This window comes from Psittacula echo, assembly GCF_963264785.1.
Source record: "Psittacula echo genome assembly, chromosome: 7".
Lineage (NCBI taxonomy): Eukaryota > Metazoa > Chordata > Aves > Psittaciformes > Psittacidae > Psittacula > Psittacula echo.
The window spans coordinates 32269773-32289887 of NC_137740.1; the positions used below are offsets into that span (position 1 = coordinate 32269773).

At 38.7% G+C, this 20115-nt stretch overlaps 1 protein-coding gene across 8 annotated transcripts in view; it reads left to right on the forward strand.

Moving 5' to 3' along the window:
• Positions 1–20115, forward strand: part of TBL1XR1 (TBL1X/Y related 1) — a 113799-nt gene that overhangs the window by 76697 nt on the left and 16987 nt on the right. For 3 of the 8 annotated variants that reach the window (XM_080623078.1, XM_080623076.1, XM_080623077.1), the window contains 3 exons: positions 15228–15330; positions 17503–17648; positions 19105–19324. In XM_080623078.1, the coding sequence (XP_080479204.1) occupies positions 15273–15330; positions 17503–17648; positions 19105–19324 (424 nt within the window). In that variant the 5' untranslated portion in view covers positions 15228–15272. Of the gene's footprint in view, positions 1–1899; positions 4180–10515; positions 11462–14820; positions 14863–15227; positions 15331–17074; positions 17107–17502; positions 17649–17756; positions 17885–19104; positions 19325–20115 lie in introns of those variants that run through there. The other 5 variants (XM_080623080.1, XM_080623079.1, XM_080623081.1 and 2 more) reach the window with 5 other exon arrangements.

Sequence of the window (20115 nt, forward strand, 5' to 3'; positions counted from 1 at the left end):
AGATACAGATGACTACAATGTGCAGGAGCAGTCTGGTGCTGTGTTATGGCAGACATGTTCATTGGATCTCTGGGAATTTTTTCTTTGCAGTAGTATAAATGTGCTTATAGACTTAAACTGATGAAGTATCAGAACTTGACATTCATTTAGAGTTGCCCTTAGTCACTTAGTTTGAGTTAGTTAACTCAATGGAGTTAAAATATTCCATTTTCAACTAACAAGCAAAGAAGCTTGTTTTTATTTTCAGGGCATTCTGTAAAAGACTGTTCTTCGTGATTTAGATACTGCAACAGCTCTCAGTAAAAAAAAAAAAAGAATATATTGCAGGGTATGGAAGAGCTGATCATGGATGATGACTGTATTGCATGTCTCTTCCATGTATTACAGGCATATCTCCTCAGCACATGTGCTATTCTTAATATTCTGCCAAAAGACCCTTGATACAGCTTCATTTAGATGAAAAAAATAAGCAGATGCTGGAGGCAGGAAGGGACACCAGCTTAATGTCTAGACAAACCTTGGAGGCACGAGTGAGTTTTTTATTAAATGTAAAGATATGGTGATTGAATGTCTGCATCGAAAGTGATTAACATGGCAGAGGTGGTTTTGTTTACCTCTCTCCTGGCAAGGGTCTCAGGTCTGCAGCTCAACTTCTTGTGTAGTTGAGTGTCCAGTGGAAGCTGAGGCAGGGGTTATGCAAGTCAATTCATTGCCTCTCTCATTCTTCGGTTATTGTCTCACTGCGTCCGGGACAGTTTGTGGCAGAGGCAATGACAGCCGTGAGAGACCAACAATGACAGAACGGTGGACAAGGAATGCCCAATCTTCCCAGTCATTTATTTCAGTAGAAGTAAAGCAGTATTTTGCCCTTACAAGCTGTATCAGCACCCTTTTTAACCTGCCTCTAGGCTGCTCATTTCCAGAGCAGCCTCAGGCACACGCCTGGTTGACCAGCTGCATTGGCTGGTACAACATCTCCAGTTGTTGTTGCTTTGTTTTTTGATAACATCTTAACAGATTGCATGTGTATTGCAGATTGGTATATATGGCAGTGAAAGAATAATTAAGAATTTTACATTGCTCTCACATTTTCGTTATTTTAGGTTGTAAATAGAAAATAGGACAAGTACTTGATCATGCTGTGTCACAGCTGAAGACAAATGAATTATTGCGTACTGTCTGTGGCTGCAATCAGTCATGTTCTGGAGTGGCCGTGCCTGGTCTCCTTAGGAGAGCTAAGATCATAGATATTAAACTCTTACTTGAGTAATATACGTGATTTAAATTGAGGAGAGGAGAACAGCTTTGACTCTTTGCATACCAGAAATCATGTTTGTCAGACAGTGTTTGTGTTTTAATTTAATTCATGGGTTTTGAGAGGCACATCAAGTTGCTAGAAGAGGCAAACACTTCACATCCTGCTCTTCGTTAGAAGTCAATTCCAGTAAGGCTTCTAAGTGATTTAGGTGCTTCTGGTAAATTTAGCTACCCAATTACAAAGTCCATCTGAGGTTAAATCTTTAGGTGCTAAAGTAAGTGGTTAATTCCTGATCCACTTTAACCGTCCTTTTTCTAAAATTAATTTGTAAGCATTAAATCTTAATTAGTACATCTCTCTTTTCTGAGGTATGCTCTGATTTAATAATTTCTTCCTGCTAATTAGTCTTCAATTAAAAAAAATAAGCCAGGGTGAAGATGGTTTCATACAGCCTTTTTGCACTTCATCTTGTTTGGTAACTAGTTTCTGTCATTTAAGTTCAGGTGCTACAATTTGATTATTCTTCAGCAAAAATGTGCAGACAGCTTTTAAAGATTCAGAGCTGTTGTTTGCCCTTTTAATGCTGTTGTTGCATTTGGATTTTATTTGGGAATAAAAGAAAGTTGTGTTGTAGGTGGTATCAGAATAGTTGTAAGGAAAGGATGCCTGGTTTTGCAGATTAGCAATATAATAAAGCAGGGATAGTGAGGAGTGTGGGAGTAGACATACCTAATGTAGATTCACACATTGAGGTTTTTTTTACATTCATACGACCAATTGCAGAAGCGTGTTGTCTACTTCGGTTTTGTGAATGGGGGGGGGAATGACCTTTAATTTTTATTTTTAAAGGTCCTGAACTCATAATGGTTCCCACAGGCTCATTTCAGGCAGCTTAGTAAACAGGGCTGGATGTGAAAATGCTTGGGTAAAGCAAAGAGTTGAATTTTTAATCTGAGGGTAAACTTTCTTAAGCTTTCTTTAAAACTCTCCATTCATGCATAATGCTGGAGTCAGTCATGAGCTACATGTCCTTAAATCTTTTGAGGTGAACATCTTGGGGCTAGAAAGAACTTGTCGGTTTATATTTAATTTATTTGAGACTTTAGGATATCTTTCATAGCTGTAGAGAACTTTGAACACTAAATATGATGAATGTTAGCATGTATTTTCAATACTAAATTCTGTTGACCAACTGCAGTTAGATTCTCAACATGTTTAATATCTGTTAATAGAGAAAAGCAGATCTAAAGTACAGAGCATTTCTACTGTTAACATTTATAATACCATTCTACCTGTTCGCCATGAGTCTATAACTCATTACTAATATTAGCCTTGTCCCAAGTAGTCAGAAGTAATTAGATGCTTTTATTTAAAAAAAAAAAAAAAAATCACAACAAACCCCTGCATTCTTAATACAATTAATTTGTTGCCTTCCCTATCTGAAGGGTGCTGTTTGCTTTTTCTTCATCCCAAATTAAAATATAAATAAATATATATGGCCTTCTTTTCAGTAAGTAGCAAGTTCTGATGTAGTTGCTTTGATTACTGACCACTAAAGCTGGAGATATCCTTCTTTGTTAACAGTTTATATTTTCTTGTCTTGAAATTGTAATGAATTGTGACTGAAGGATCTTCTCTGTGTCTTGTGAAATTGCTTGTGTTTTTTTCTTTTTTTGACCTCATGATGGTATTTCCTCACAGGGGTTTTACATTTCATCCTTCATTTTTCAGAAGCAGCAGACTCAGAGCTGTTAGTATTCAACAAAACATCTGCCTCAGGAAAAAAATGGCAGCTTTCCTGCACTCACAAAGGAATTTCAGAAAAATTATTTGTTATCCTCAAACTAGATGCTGTCAGAGTACATAATTCCAGAACTTCTTTTCTCACAGGAAAGCCATATAAGACTAGGCTTAACAGTGGGGAAATAAGATAGGTTTATTTCCGTTTAGAATAGATCAAACCCTCTTCACTTGCTCTGTGAACAGAGCACCTCGTTACTGTCTCTCTTTTTTTTTTTTCCCCCTTAATCTAATTGCATGCTTATATCCCCAGCACTACAGAAGTTACGTGCTGTGCCAGACAATCCAGGATCTTTTCTAAAATAATGTAGGAGTTAGGGAAGATGCTCACACACAGAGAGCAGCCCCTTCCCCTGGATCTTCCACTGCAGGAAATGCTTCTCTTGCTCTTTTTGTGTAGTTAGTATTATTTGTAGGGTAGTTTTGTCAAATTCTGTGCTGAAAATAAAATCTGCACTTAATACTAGCTTTGTAGGTGCTAAAAAACCTGAGGTGAGAATGTTCAGGCTCATACGGCAAAGGCAGGGCAAGTGAATGAGTGGATCCCTTTGTTGGAAAATGTCATGTTCGTGTAGCTGTCTGTGGCCAGACTGATCTAAGTACATTTGGTCCTAGTTTTGGTTTAGGGTATTCACTGGGAAAGGCAAATCGGGTCCCAGAGACATGCAGAAATTCAGGGTAATTGCCTGAATAATGATAGCAACCTTAATAAAACATTAAACCCTCTAATTTCACCAAAAAGACACAATTCAAAGCCATGAGGCAGTGGTGGCCTCTAAACTGTGCTTCAAAACTTAAAAACTTAGACTCTACCAAAATTCATTGTTGTTTGTTTGAATGCTGTTGGATCTCCTAGGCAGGGGCTGCTTGGTTCCCCACATGCTCAGCCTTGTGAGTACCAGGGCATACTACAGAGGAAGACGGAGTCTTTTTGTGTTACTTTTGGTTATGGAAAAACTACAGACGTGCAGTGTGGAATGGGCTTCACCAAAGAGGTGGCCAGCCTTGTGTTTAATGTGAGTTATAGGTGTCAGAATGGTGCAGAGGGGTGCCATGAGAAGATGCTGGTTGGCTCTGGCAGGCGTGCTGCTGTTCTGGTTTCTGCACACGATCAGATGCTGGTAAGTCCAACCTCTGCTGTGCTGTTATTCTGTGTAGGTATAACTTCAAATTACCTCAGTTTGTTGTTGTTATGGCAGCATTAAAAAACCTTGCAAACCAAGAAAGAGGGAACCCATTGTGGTACATACACTGAAGCAAGTCTGACAAAGGCCTTTCTCTTGCAAGCACTTCAGGACATGACTGAGGGCACAAGGCTAAACAAACATGGACAAATAAAATAAACAGGGCTTAGTTGGAATAGAAATCACTGTTCCAAAGATGAATTGAGTTTTTTTCAACCATCAGAGTTTGTTTGTGCAAAATGTTAGCAACTTGTGTAGCAATGGAAAAGTGGTGAAAGAAGAATGTAGAAAAGGAAGTGACTGAAGGTAGTACAGATAAAGGCAGCACTCTTGAATGTGGTTGGAGAGATGAATTCAGCAATGCAGAGTACATGTAGGCAGTGCATGGTGAAGAGGTGAAAACCAGAGTAAGTGTGTGACCACAGGCTGAAGATCATGTCAAATTGAGATGAAAGCCAGAATCACCAGCTTGGGAAAGATATAGCAGGTACAGCGTATAGAAACTGTTAAATGTTAACGGTATGGGGAAATGGAAGAAGAGTCCATACATCTGTATGAAAAGGTCCCCAGTCAAAATAGAGATGCTACTGTAGGAGTGCAGGGATATCTTTCCACAGATGCTTATAAAACTACATATGCTGTTTTATTACCATCAGGTAGCAATATAAACATTTTAATCATAACAAACATAATCAGGCCAGGCCTACATGGTCACTAATCACTGTTCCACAATGAGATTTCCAGAATACACATACCAACCAACCCAAAACCACAAATAGTTGAAAACTGACTAATTATGAAAGTCTGCCCAAACTTCAGTAGTTTTCTACTGATAAATAAGTAGCATCAGTCCAAGCTCAGAGTGAATCATTTTTTGTAAGCCATCAGTATGCAGGTCAGCAGCAGCAGCATAGTGAAAAATTGTGTCACTTTTAGTGCACCAGTACCCATCAGCTAGAGCAGTTGATGTGGATGTAATCACTGTCTCTAATGGAAATAAAGTCAGGGTAATGGAACATTGTCACAGAATCAATGTCTCCTGTTTTGAAAATAAACCCCCTCAGCTTTGCCTTTGCATTTATGTACCAGCAGGCGACGACATCATTCAATTTAATTGACACAGTCCCTTAGAGCCTTGAATGATCTATTGTGGGAACATCAAGAACAATGTATTGGAAAAATGGTATGTTCTTGATCAGGCTTACAGGCTGTGTTATTTGGTGGGTTTTCCAGCAGTGAAAATGAGAATAAATCAGCTAAGAGCAGAAACTTAGCACAGTGTGGAGATCTTTAACTCTGTTTAACAGTTTAATTTCTGCACATTTTTGATCAGAAAACTCAAACCATAATTCTTGTACTTATTTTCAATGGTGCATGGTCACAAATAGAAGGCATTTCTTGGACATTGCTGCTCCCCTACCTTAATTTCAGCAGAAGCTCTTGATAGGGCTCATTTTGACTGACTTAAGAGCACTTCTCAATCCTTTATTTTGTCTGAAATTTTTACACAGTTTGATCCAAGCAAGGATTAATGGGTGTGTTCCCACATTCATCCATAATTAATTTTTTTGCTAAGGCTCTAATGCAGCATGGGAAATTAGCAGTCATACAGTTGTATGCTTAGAACTGGGTGCTTGCCAAAGAGGTACATTGCATGGGATTTTAAACAACATAGCAGATAGTTCTTCCAGTTTTTGTCTTTCTTGTATTTGATTCCAGCAACCTACTGTTATTCTGTATCTAGATCCAGAGAATATTAGTACGCCATTATTTTAGCACTTAATGCCAGTTAACAATTTGACAAAGCCTTTTGGGGACAGGGTCTGTTAGTTTGATTGCAAAAGTCTTTATTTAAATTAGGTGTTCCTGAACTCTGTCTAAAGGGACGTCTTTCTAATGACCTAAGAATGGAAACTACAGCTTGCTTGACATTACCACTGTTTCTTTGATGACCCCACCAATAAGAAAATTCTTCCTTTTGGGGGGACAGATGCCTCTCCCTGGAGTAAAAAAAAGGCATTTGTTTGGTATTTCCCTCTCCATTACGTACTTAGGTATATTTAGCATACAGAGCCTTGAATGTGGACATTGCAGGACATCTTGTGAAGTAATCCATACTGGCCGAACCTGTACTGCTGCTTCCCCAGGTAACTGTGCTAATTCTGATCATCAATCAGAAGCTATCTGTTTCTGATGAGTTTTAGAAATGTTGCATTTCCAGTTTTTCTGCTATGGGCATCTGCCCAACTTCTGTGCAGGTATAACAGTCTAACAGTCTAACCCTGTAGGTCATCCCATCAAGCCATGGCTTCCTTCTTTCCAACAAAATGCCTTTAGCCTGGATGAGGTGTTTTATTAAGGAGAATATCGTAACATTTGGTTATATTTCCTGGAGCACTCTAAAAATTATTCAAGTATTGAAAGAGGGTGGTGATTTAGCTTTTCAACTACTACTTTTGAACAGTTTTCATTTAATCCTAATTTGCCTGCATCAGTGAGTCTGTGATTAAAAACCCTCTCCTTAGTTGCCCTCAAGGAAGTGAGACGAGATGCTTGGGCTTTGAGATCTTGTGGGAATTTGGGGAGGAATGGCTTTGGTGAAGTAGTCAAAATTGAGGCAAGATTTTCTTCTGCTGGTGGTTTTACTGGAATATGAGTGCATGTGCTGAGCAGCTAGGTTTGTCTTTTAAGTTTTAAGGAATAGCATATTTGCTTCTAAAGAAAGATGTATTGTGGCTACCTCCATTTCAATAGGGTTGTAATTATCTTGCAGAAGAGTTGTGTCTGGAAAGAGATGTCTATTTTCATTATTCCCCAAACATTTGGAAAGTCTTTAAAATACTAATATACAATAACCATTTGCTATTCTAATACAGGAAATAAGGAGAATAAAAGTCTTCCCTAAGCACTTCATTTCTTCTTGTGTTGCACTATAACAAGATAAAAAAGATGTTTAAGAACCTAGAGAGTGCTGAGGAAAGTGTCGGTACCAGAAATATCCCTTAGTCTTCTTTAGTCAGTCTGGGGATTTACAGAATATGGCAGCCAGGAATCACTGCAAAATGCCATATAGCTGTCCAGGAAGATTCTAGAAAGCATAGAACTTTGCAGCTTTGTAGCCATAGCCCTGGAAATATGATACTGAATATACTGTGGCTTGTTTCTCTACAGAAACATCCGGAATCCCGGTCTCCTGGGTCATGCAGCATATGACTTTGGGGAGGAGATTCGTAGTTCAGTAATTAAATACTACTTTGCTCTAGGCAAAACTAACAAATGGGCTTCATCTGCAGCTTATTTTGTAATAGTGCTCAGGACTGCACTTGGCATTTCTGGGGACTGACTACTCAGATAAGTAGGCGGTATATTTAGCTAAGGTTTTCGGTGGTTTTGGCAATTTTATTTTTTTCTTCCTTTCAGGGCTGTAATTCTTTTTCTTCAGAAAATTTCAGACTGGCTTTGTCATCTTGTATGCTTCATACTCTCAAATTGGCACAGAAAGACAGAGGCCGTTGCCATAAATTAGGTCACTAAAGCTGAAGTACAGAATACAAATATTTATTGCCTGAGCTAAGGAAAACAATTCAGATGAGGAGAGGAAAAAGTATTTTTTTAGTATTTGGAAATGAAGCTGTATTTTGAGATTAAAAGCAAAGCAGTATTTAGAACATGAGAAGCATCTTGTAGTTTAAATTGCTAGAAGGGAAACTAGTAAAGCTTGATCATGTGGGAAATCAGTAAGAAGGTTCACTAGGTAGAAGTACAGATTTTTTTTTTTTTTTTAATTTCACATTTGACATAGATTATTGAACCTTAAAATAAAAAAGGGCACATTTAAATAATAGCAATTTAGATACAGGTTAAAATGCAGAAAATAAGATAACTTTCATTTTAGGATATATTACAACAAAGCTTATACATTTAAGTTAAAAATCATTTTCCTTTAAATTCAGAAGGTTAGAAAGAACTCCTAATTGCAGATTGTCAGATAGTAGAACTTTAATAAAGGCTCATTTGTATTATGCCCAATGCAATATTGCACCTTATCTCTAAAGTGAAGATGTGAAACAGGAGTGTTTAGAACAATCAGTTGAAGTGGTTAAAGAAAACTCAACCTTTTTTTTTTTTTTTTCTTCTGTTTAAAGTATGACAAAATGTTCTTTTGATTGAAATTGTGGTTTAATAAATTCTTACACTGAAGGACATACAACATATGTTGTACACTGCCTGCTTGACATACAGGAGCCACCAATTTATTTTACGAGTTTTCTTTTATAAACTATTTCTAAAGGCCTATACATAACTCTGCTTTGAATATAGGCTTACTGAGTTCAGCAGCTATTTGGGGTAGACACACCACATCTTGGGAAGAGTCTTTGGAGAACGCTTTCATACAGCATCAGCCGCCAACCAGCAGTGTTTTGCGGGGCCCTGGTTTAAACTCCAGTTCTGCAAGGTACTCACACGGTAGATTTGGTACCCAAATGAAGTCCTTCTGAAACCTCACACATCAAGGAGTTCACTTGGTCTGAGTGGTTGGACTTAAATAGCACCTTTTCCACTTTATCCAGCACCTCTGATTTGATAAATCCAAGCAGACTTGGTGGCATTGGTGCCTCACAGTCTTAATTGACCTGGATGCAGTTTTATCAGCACTTTCCTGAGCTATGGTGTATTGTCTGTCTCCTGAGTCACCATGACAGCAAGCACTTAGCTGTTGAACTCAGCAGGTAGATTTGCCAGGCTGAGGGAATCCAGTGTTAGTTGGAAAGCATAATGAAGAGGAATTGTGTATTGCACGCAGGACTTAATTTTTATTTTTGAGAGAGGTAATACAGATGTAAAGCAGAATTGTAATAAATCTTTCCAGAGGATATGTACACAATTTCAGAGGTTTGGGGAGGAATTAAAAAAATTTCCGGATTGGGTCATGTAACTTGGTTGGTTATTTTTTTTAAATCATCATAGTCATTAGAAAGAAAAAGATTCTTAAGCAGCAGTTTAAAAAAAAAAAAAGGTATCACTGTTTATGTGCACACATACTGGCACAATATTTGTCTAAATTTCTTGTAAAAGAGGGAAAAATAAAAGGACTAGCGGCAATATTTCTGTTGTAGGGGATTTGTTGTTTCTGTAGCCAGACTTCTGTTTATATCTGAACACTGAACATTTTTCGGAGCTACCCAGAGCATTATCTGTTCCCTTTAACTTATCACATTTGGTATCAAACTAACGATTGGTGTGTTTTGGGGAACTATTACAGCAGCCTGCTAGGTTTTTCTGTTATGCTACCTAATTAGGATGTGTTAGAGCCCACCTAAACTGCAAAAGTATTACTTTCTTAGGCTGCTGTTTGATGATATAATAGATTTGCTATAGTTAGATTTATTATATGTTATAAAACCGTGATTGAGAGATACAGGGCACTAATCTGATGTAGGAACTTTCTCTGCTAGTTCAGGTTTGTTTATTTAAAAAGTAAAAGAAAGAAACAAAACATCTATTAGGCCAAGAGCCTTATCAGGTGTCATCTGTTCTCCAGCATTTGGCATGAACCTGGAAGAAGAGTACAAAGCTAGCATGAACTTGCAGAGTAGAATAATAATAATTTGTCAGAAATGCAATCAGTTTTGTACTGTTGGGCTTCTATTAGGCTGCAGAGCCAGTGTTTGTGATAGTGCAACTTAATGTCATTACAATGGATTTTACTTGTAAATTTTATCCCAGGTATGAAAGTGTAGAATGATCCTCAAGGGATGGAGAAGTCTCTGTGACACCTATGTGTCTGAGTTATGGTAGGCTTATTATAAAAATACAGGCACATTTTTGCTCTGTGGAAGCTAAGTCAGAGTTGGTATGTTGGCATTGGGACAAGAAACCTCATTTCCTTTGAAAAAAAAGTAGTTTCTAAATGACTTCTTGTGGAATTTCTGATGTGGATTCAGAGTTGGAATGAGTGGGTCGGTTTGTCTAAAGCACAGGCATGCGTCTTGTCTGTTCCTGACCTGTGGTACATCTAGTTCTTGAGTAGGTCTTGAGGCCAGCATGTGTATAGACAGTTGACTTTTATGGCTGATGCATTTTATGCCTGATAAATTTTGGGAGTTCAGAGACTTTCTATAGCAACAATAAAAGTTACCTGGGGTATCTTGGTACTGTGCTGATTCTAATTGAACAGTGGTGTTACAAACCACAGGCTTAGGAAGGGGATTGTGCTGGTTTTGGCTGGGGATCCTACAGATAACCAGTGGTTTCAGATGACTGAGGGAGAACAGGGTGATGGGTTAGCTATGCTGTAATACAGTTTCATTGACACTGTGGCATTGCTGAACATTGCAGTGACATGTGGATTGAGAGACAGGTGTGCTGAAGTGGACTTTGTTTTGAGCAATTAACATCCATCCTGGTGTGGTCCTAGGGACTGGAAGCCTGAGAGCAATATGGGCATGATTTGTAAGCCTTTGTGCACATCCTCTTTTAACCTGTGTTTTAATTCTGTTTGTTTGTTTTAATCCTACTGGTACTGATAAAGAATCTGCTTCACATGCACTGTAACTGCTCCAACATGCAAAACAAAAGTAGAGGCAAGTGGGAGATATTTCCTTTAAAAGCGCACTTGGAGCTAAAATAGTACTGTGGGTGCATCATACTTTGCTGTATTTCCTGTAAATTCATGGAATGTTTGGATGAAGACTTGGAATTTTTATAAGGGCCAGAAAAAAGGTCCTGAAGGATCTTGTTTTATTTTCAGAATGGATTTGGGGCATAGAGATATTGTGAGATATTTTTAATGGGCTTTGCAAATTAGGCTAGAAATTTAAGACTGATAGGAATTATGTGTCACATCTATTTATTTTTGGCTCATTTTTCTGTCCTTTTGGTTATTTAGTTCTTGTATCTAAAATAAAAAGCAATATTAATATCTGTTAAGTGCCAAAAATAAGTACTTGATTGCACATACAAAATAGAGGATTTAGGGAAAATAAACCAGCATTAATGAAGTAGATTTGTTAGTACATGGGGTGTGTACATGCATGGGTGCATACATATAGGTAAATTTTTTTTTTTTCTTCTCCTCTGCTTATTTTCAGCCTTTCCTCCTCTGTTCATGTTTATGTTTCCGTTTACATGACACCACGAAGAAATCTCTGCCACCTCCCAAACAAACCCTGGGGCTGCGTTGGGGCATTAGGGAAACTGTTGTTCACGTGGTTCATAGGTTAGCAGTTTTATTTTCTTTCCCATTACTGTTTTTAATTTGGCAGACATCCTTGGTAAGTTGTAACTTCAGCATGAAGGGAGGGCCATGTGTGTTGAGCACTGAGAACATGGCTGGTGGCCTTGGGGCCAGTGGGTCCCCTCCCCATCCTGCCTCTGCACCATCATCCTCTTGCCACAGTCTCAGGTCATTCCTGCTGGTTACATCCCAGGAAGTTGTGAACAAAGAAGGAGGCAGCACGGTTCCCAGGGCTAGAAACAGCAGCAGCTTCCCCATCATGTGTGATGGGGGCTCATGCAGCTCTGACCTGCTTCTTCATCTGTCTGCAAAGTCTGTTCCTGAGGCTGGAGGTGGCTATGTTGCAGAGTCCTTTGCTCGGATATTTGGCTCAGACCTTGCTTTCAGGGGTTGGCAGCATAAGCCCAGCAGCCAGAATCAAGCCTGGTGTCAATTCAAAGTTTGTCAAGCAGAAATAATTATTGTATCCTCTGCTATCTGTATTTTTGCTGTGTTTTCTCTTTATTGTGATAGTTCACTTTCGGGATGGGCAGGAAGGTGGTTTGGTGTTGCTTGATCTGTGCACAATTCCTCACTTCCCTTGACTGTGGATAGCCTCCAGGGCGGAATGACTGGGCCTGTGATGAGGGATAAATACAGAAATATTTTGACAAAATTTAAATACATATAAAAAAATAATAGATAAAGCAATATCGTGGTAAAAACCTGGAACCTTTTGAGCCCTTTTCGGTTTCATGTCCTCATCAGGCAAGCTGTGTATTTATTGAACACATTTCTGTTTTTCTGGCCTTTAGGGAACCAAAGCCAGTGTTGCACTGCCACCTCTTGATAGCCGGGCAGGACAGCATGTGGCAGTACTCCTTGCCTTACCAAAGCATCTTCTGGGAAACACTGTGAACTAGCCTTGAAAAGTGATACTCATTTGACTTGGACAGGGTGAATAATGCTTTTGACAGACAAGCAAAATGTTAGCTTTTATTTTCTTTAGCTATCCAGCTACATAATGGATGAAATTACGTGGCATCTCCAGAATTCTGCTTTGAGTGGGGGGGCCCATTTTATATTAAAAACGCAGGTCATCTCTGTGTAGCAGATGGCATTTTCATCTGATTTCTGCATTTTGATCCAGCTTTTCAACGATGCAGCAAGATTTCAAAAATCAGTAACAGATCTATGAGATACACTGTCTGTGCATGTTCGTAATATAAAAAGGCTTCTTTACAAGTTTTCAGAAATTTAGTTACCTTTTTTTTTTTCCTAAGGAGAATATTGTTTCTCTTCGTACAGAACTTCTCTAAGACGCAGTCTTAGAGATAGTTTACGCCAGGCGTGACAACAAAACATAGCTAAATAAAATAAGTGTTTGGTCCTGCATGTGGCAGAATCAGTTGCTAATGCATGAAATGGCTAAAAATTACATTCGTTTCACACACTGCTCAATAAACGAGCCATCAACGTATGTTGTAGTTTGGCAGGTATACCTTGTATGTCAGACAACACTGGGGGCTGTGGAGGGGTGGAGTGGCTTGAGTATCAAAGCACCTTTCTTTGCAAGTTGTGTTGCACCGTTGCACTTGATCAGTTATTTTTTTCATATAGAAATGATATGGATTTAAGTAGCTCTGTATTTGTATTTATTTTTTTAGTGAACTAAAACCATCATTCTTACCTTTGGCAGCACAGTATGCTCAAGCTGCTCTGTAAGCGTGAAACCTGGGTTTCTGTGAACACATCCAGCATTGTTTACAACCCCCCATTTTCCCTGAAGGATAACCCCAGCTCTCCCACTGGCCCCTGCTGGGTCTGAGCCCTCCCTGTGCAGCTCTTGGGCTGTGTTACTTTGCCTCGTCCCACTCCAAACAAAGTGGGCAGTGTGTGCTGCCCTCCCTTTTACCCCTGGCTATTAGCTGCGAGGTGGCCAAGTGGCTGTGGTGGGTTTGGGGGTGTCCATGCACTCATTGACTCACCAGTGTTCATATGTTTTGACCAGACACACTTCTTTTGATGTCCACGTGCATTCTGTAGCCTCTCTTCTTCTTGAGGAGTTTAATTGGGTCTTTCTTCTACAACATTATGGGACTTGTAGAAAGTCACATCTTGAAGAGCTCTTCCCATCAAATTTATTTACAATTGACTGTTAAAATTAGAAGTTAGATGATAAGAAAGAGAGTGTGGTCATTTTCTCCTATTTCCTTGGGAAATCTTGCTAGGAAAAGATACCGAGAAAGAATATGTATGGCAGCCTTGTAATGCAAATCATAGAATCATAGAATAGTTACAGTTGGAAAGGACCTTAAGATCACCTAGTTCCAACCCTCCTGCCATGGGCAGGGACACTTCACACTAAACCATGCCACCCAAGGCTCTGTCCAGCCTGGCCTTGAACACAGGGATGGAGCATTCACAGCTTCCTTGGGCAACCCATTCCAGTGCCTCACCAGCCTTACAGTAAAGAATTTCTTCCTTATATCCAATCTAAAATCATAATCTTGTCCAATCATAATCTCATAGTTGTTGCTTATTGCCATGTTCACTGCTTTCACACTTTGGGCAGCAGTAGTGGCCTGACCACCCAGACATGTAGCAAGAACTTTTGATTCCAAATGGAACAGGAAAACCTGTTCTGTGGTCCCATTTTTTATGTCAGTTCTGGATTGGACTGTCAAATAAGAGTAGGAAAGTCCTTCATCTTCTCAGACTGCAGTTCCATAGGCAAAAGTGATAGTGGTGGGTGGCTGGGTAAAAACCTTGAAGGTCTGCTAATGAAAAGTGTTGGGTGGGTACTAGGAACAGGAGATGGACCTTATTTCATACTATGTTCTGGTTCTGATGTTTTTATTATTTACTAGATGCCATAGAAAGATGAGGATTATCAAGCGTTCAGAGGTCTTGAGAATGTTCTCAAAAATAAGGCTTAAAGTTAGGAAAATAATGTTTTCTGTCTCTCCTATCTTTTGTGCTTTAAAGACTGCTGTTGCTTCATATTTTCAAAATTTGTCATCCAGAAGCATATATCGTCTGATACAGTATTTGTCATGCTGAATATTTACTGATAATAAAATCAAGGGAAAATTGTGTGTATATATCCATCCATATTTTAAAGCATTGATTGAAAGCCTAGAGAAATGTTACTAAAAATGGTGTGGTTAAAGTTTGTTTGTAATTTTGTGAATTCCTTTTGAAAAGCCTAAGTGTATGGCTGAGATGTTTTCCAATTTTTAGTGGAACCATCTGGGCTTTCTTTGAACAGATACATGGTACAACCCATATTGCACCTTTTTACTAGAGCAGGAGTACCTGAAAATTGAAGAGGATGAGAAAGTAAAAGTGAGAACTTGTCTGGATACCAATGTGAAACCAAGGTCTGAGTCTTTGTTATACAGGTAGAGAGAAATCCACGTTTTGAAAAACATGTTCTGTAGCAGTAATGTTGATTAGATGAAACTCACTTGATTATTTTTTTTAAACCCATGAAATGAGGCTTTTTTTAGTACTTGTATTAAGCAGCATAGTTCCCCAGTCCTTACCAATTTGTGTCACTTGAGAATCTGTCCCTTCAATATTTAATTTACTGACCTTTATGTTGTGGTGAGAGAAATTACTTTTTCATGACTAGACTTATTTGCATTATAAAATAAAACGATTGTCTGTGCTGCCAGGGAGCTACTTACTTTATAAATACAGTGTTTGCTGAGAAATACATATTAGGAATTAAAAATATTTAATTGACCTACTTCTTTATTTTCAGGGTTGTGTCCTTTGTTGTGACCTCATGGTTTAACTGGGAATAAAGATGAGTATAAGCAGTGATGAGGTTAACTTCCTGGTATATAGATACTTGCAAGAGTCAGGTGAGTTCTTACAATTCCGGTTGTTAAATGATGCATTATTTACTTGGTATTCATCTGCAACGGGCTTTAGCAAATGTGGACTCATTTAATTATTTTGCCAGTAGGCATGTGCTTCTGTCTGAACTGTTTCTTGGTGTTTTCTCTCAACAAGAGAATGAATTTCTGTCAAGTTACCTTCTGTAACTTAATCAGATTTAGTTATTTGGAATCTTCAGATGGCAGTCAACCAACCAACTAAGGATTGCTAGAAATGCATTTTCCTGGAGATCCCTTATCTACAGGATGATGATGATACTTCACACCATTTTCATTGGGGCTGCATGAAGAAGAAAAAAGGATGACCACCAAAATACTGTTTTTTCCTGTTCTGTCTTGGAGTGACGGTGCTCCTGTGAGCTGCTCTTAACATGGCTGAATTCCTTACCCGAATGGGACTGTGGGAGAGGGCAGATGTTGCTGTATTTCAAAGGAAGAAGTGGCAACTGTGCTGGTGTAACTTGTATCTTTTGAAGTACAGATCACAGATTTTTTTTACAGGAGTGACTCCTGGGTTCTGAAAATCCTTCCTCCCTGTGGGAGGCTTTCTTGGAGGATTTTGCCCTTTGGTGTCAGGCTAGCCAAAACTTGCTTCTTAGGAATAAGAGCCAGAGATGGTTGAATACTGTCAAACTTGAAAAGGAACTATTTTCCTGTCATATTTGTCCAAACTGACCGTATCTGGAAAACACAAGATAGAATGCGGTAATGTTCCCTTGGCAGTTTATTTTTAAAACCTCTGAAACCCTGTTGGATTAGCAGTTTGTGTTGCATATTTGAGTTTCTAGATGTAGCCATATGGTTGCAGAGGGGTTTGCAGTGGTTTTTGGTCTTGAAGCTACGTAAAATACAACATTATCTTTTACTTACAGCTATGATACCAATTGCCTAAAGCAGCCTACATTTAGAACAGGTGGATTTGGCTGGAAATCAGGGCATGCCCCAGGAAATAAACAAGTGATGATTGTCAGTTGGCAGGAGGGAATATGACCTTAGCAATACGTAGAAAAAGCATATTAAAGCAAAACGCCCTTCCCCCCCCATCCCACTCTTAACAATGTAAGGATCAGCTTTAATGTGTATGTTACCTTGTTGTTTCAACAGCTACTGTTTCTTAGTTTTGTTCAGTGATTGATGAGTGGCTTCAGGGTTCTTGAAAATTCATTTGACTAATTTAACATCTGCCCACTGCTTATGTCCACTGCTCATGGATTTCTCAAACTGAGACAAAGCAGCACGAGGAGCAATGGTGGACAGCAGAGTTTTTCAGTCTGTGCTTGTCAGAAGAAAGCAGAAGCTCATTGTTCCACCTGAATTTACTGAAAACTATTACATGTTCTTATTCTTATTGCTTTTGTTATGGAAGCCAAACTTACAAAATTGCTTTGTCATCATTTGAAAGTTTACAGTCAGCTTCTTTGTTACCTGACAGAAAAAAATAACAACCAAAACAAAACACAAAAAAGCACATCAAAGGAGTTTAAGAAAAAAATCCTGTCAGTAAAGTTAATTTGCTGAAACAACTATTTTTCTCTTGGTTTAATTTTCCTTTTCAGGATGATCAAATAAATAGCAAGCCACTAGGAGTGCTGCACCATAGCACGCTTGCTCCTTCTTAATCAGTGCACAATACTGATGTAGTTCGAAGTGCCAAAACATATGCAATTATGACAGAACTGTACCATGAATGGAATTCTGTTCTACACACAGATCCATCTCACTTTCATGGGTAACAAATCAGTGAGTGTAAATAACAAGTGAGTCTTGGTGTATTGGAGAGAGATATTTTATGCTATATATGATACAATACATATATATAGTTTGAGAATATGTAAGTATATGTAAATGCTATTGCAGATTGTATATATTTTTGTATTTAGTCACTCAAATGTTTTGCCAATGATACTGTAATTAGTAACTGCTGTGTTTATATATAAACTTTGTTTTTCTCTTTTTGTACATTTAAGCTAAAAACATAAGAGAAACAACAGAGGTGTTTTGATGAGTTTTTTTGTAGTTCATAAACATGTTATAACTTCGTACAATTTGCATAGGTTTGTAAACAGAAGATCCTGCAGTGGTGTGGCAAGTAGCATTGCCTATAAATCAATTATGATGTCTTTGCCTTGTCTTTAGGGTTTTCCCATTCAGCATTTACCTTTGGTATAGAGAGCCATATCAGCCAGTCTAATATAAATGGTGCTCTGGTGCCACCAGCTGCTTTGATTTCCATCATCCAGAAAGGTCTGCAGTATGTAGAGGCAGAAGTCAGTATTAATGAGGTAAGGAGGCTTTGCCTGCAGCAACATTATGTCCTTGCTTGCAGTAAGTTTGAATGTTAGTATTTTTTCTTAACTTTCTTATATCCTATTTATTTACTTTTACTTCAGATTCCTTACTGCTGGTGTTCACCATGACTCCAGTGGTGGAACCAGAATGGACTGACATAACTGGGTAGGGGTTCTGCCCAGTGCAGCCACACAACACCAGGCATGGTGTTCTGGCTCATTGCTTAAAGGTCCGTTGTCTGTAGAGTTTTTACCTTAATACATTGTTGTAGTAAATCCAGACAAGTGCAATAAGATAATCATTGAGACATGTAACCTCTTAATTTTTATTTTTGTAGACTTGCACTAGGGAGGTGGGAGAGCACTACGCACCACTCATTTAGGTGATGTGTCATTATAATGAAGGAATGAGAGGTCAAAGGCAAGGTTTCTAGATAGAGATGGGGTTTTAATTTGTGGCAGGAAGGATGAAGGTATATGGCAGTTTACTTTTTTGCCTCTGCTGGCTAATCCATCTTTAGTAGGATCTATTAAATTTGATGCTTAAATGGTTATTCCAGCAGTACAGAAAGCTATGTGTCTTCCTGCCTGATGGTGCAGATCCTCGCCCTCAGTTTCCATTCTCATTTATGCCTGGAAGGTTAGCAGCATTTGTATGTGTCAGTTATATTACAGAAGGAAAGTGGGTTTTTTACTAATTCTGCTCTCTTTCCAGTCTCCTTTATGTCTGCTGTTTATGTGTAGTTTTCACAGTCCCAGTGAAGCAGATCCTTTCCCTTAGGAAGCCTCAGAAAAATAAAGCAAGTGATTGGAATAGAAGGGAACTCTGTATTTATTGCAAGTAATCCTTCTAGCTCCTAAAAATAGATCCTTACAAAGCCCTAGCATATGTGTCATGTTATTTTTAACTGGGTCTTGTCCATTTCAGGATAAAATTCTTTCTTGTTATTTGAAAGCGTGCCAGCACAGTTTAAAAAAAGGAAGAAAACTAGTCAACTCTCCAGATAATATGTTTATGGAAAGTATTAGTCTAATAGATAGAATAACTTCACAAGCCAGTGGCCAGGCTTGCAATGTTTGGCAGCTCTTCAAACAAACCATTAGATTTTGTTGTGGCCACTCGTGTTTGAAATCATACTCCTAGAGAGCTTACAGAATTTTTTGCTTTAGCAGGCTGCTTAGCAAACTTGAAGCATGTAACTTTTGACTCCAGAAGTTCTGCCAGAGGCCTGCAGTGCCTTTTTTGCATATTTATAGTGGCAACTTTAGGCTAAAATTCCAATCCTAAACACAACAGTGATGGAATATCACAATTTGTAAACTGATTTACTCTATTAAATCAAAACTTCAAATTTATATTTTTTCTTGGAATTTATTCCCATAATGTTAATTTGTACTTGGTCTTGTGTTGTTTTTTTTTTTGTTGTTTTCTCCCTCTGCTGCTATTTAGGATGGTACCTTGTTTGATGGTAGGCCGATAGAGTCTCTCTCACTGATAGATGCAGTAATGCCTGATGTGGTACAGACAAGACAACAGGCCTACAGAGATAAACTTGCACAACAGCAGGCAGCAGCTGCTGCAGCTGCAGCAGCGACTAACCAACAGGGATCAGCAAAAAATGGAGAAAATACTGCAAATGGAGAAGAGAATGGAGCACATACTATAGCAAGTAAGTTGAGACAGAAATGACCTTAACCTATGTTAACATCATTTCCTTATTGTTTGTCATAGTACAGGCTCATACTATGAGCTAGTAGAGAGAGGTAGATGTGTAGAGGTACTAGTAACACTTCATCTTGCAGAGAATGCTTCATCATAGGTGATACTTTAGCAGATGGTGTCTCACCTTTGACTGTCCCCTGTTTGACATATGGCAGGCGGAGATGCAGACTTCTGAATTCACTAATTCACAATATTCCTTTGACCAGTCTCACTTCCAGTACTGCTCCTTTCTCATTGTCTGAAGGTTTTTCACAGGACTCTCTGAGAGCCTTTGCATAAAGTGGTGTGGAGAGAGGGGAGGAATCAGAGACAACTCTTTAAATGTTGCATCTTCCCAGCTTTGGCTGTACAAGGAATAAGGAGAGTTTTCTAATCCACACTGAGCATTGCTTGTGAAGCTCTGCAAACTTACTTCTGATGGGTTCTGCTAACCCCATGCATAGGAGAGCTGTAACTGGCTCTCTGTAGGACAGACCTCCTTGTCATGCTGACATCATCATGGCTGCTGAGACAAATCCTGTGTCATTTGTCTCCTTTATGGGTATCAGTTTTCATGATTTATTATTAGAATTACTCAATGCAACTGCTTGCAGGTTTGGGTTATTCACTGGTTCCATTTTAATTGTGATGCCTGAAACAAGATTTCTCATCACTGATCAAAGGAACATAGCTTACAATCAAGCTTAGTGCAGAAAAGTTCCGGTCAGGCATTAAAATGTGATATTGAAAATATTGTTC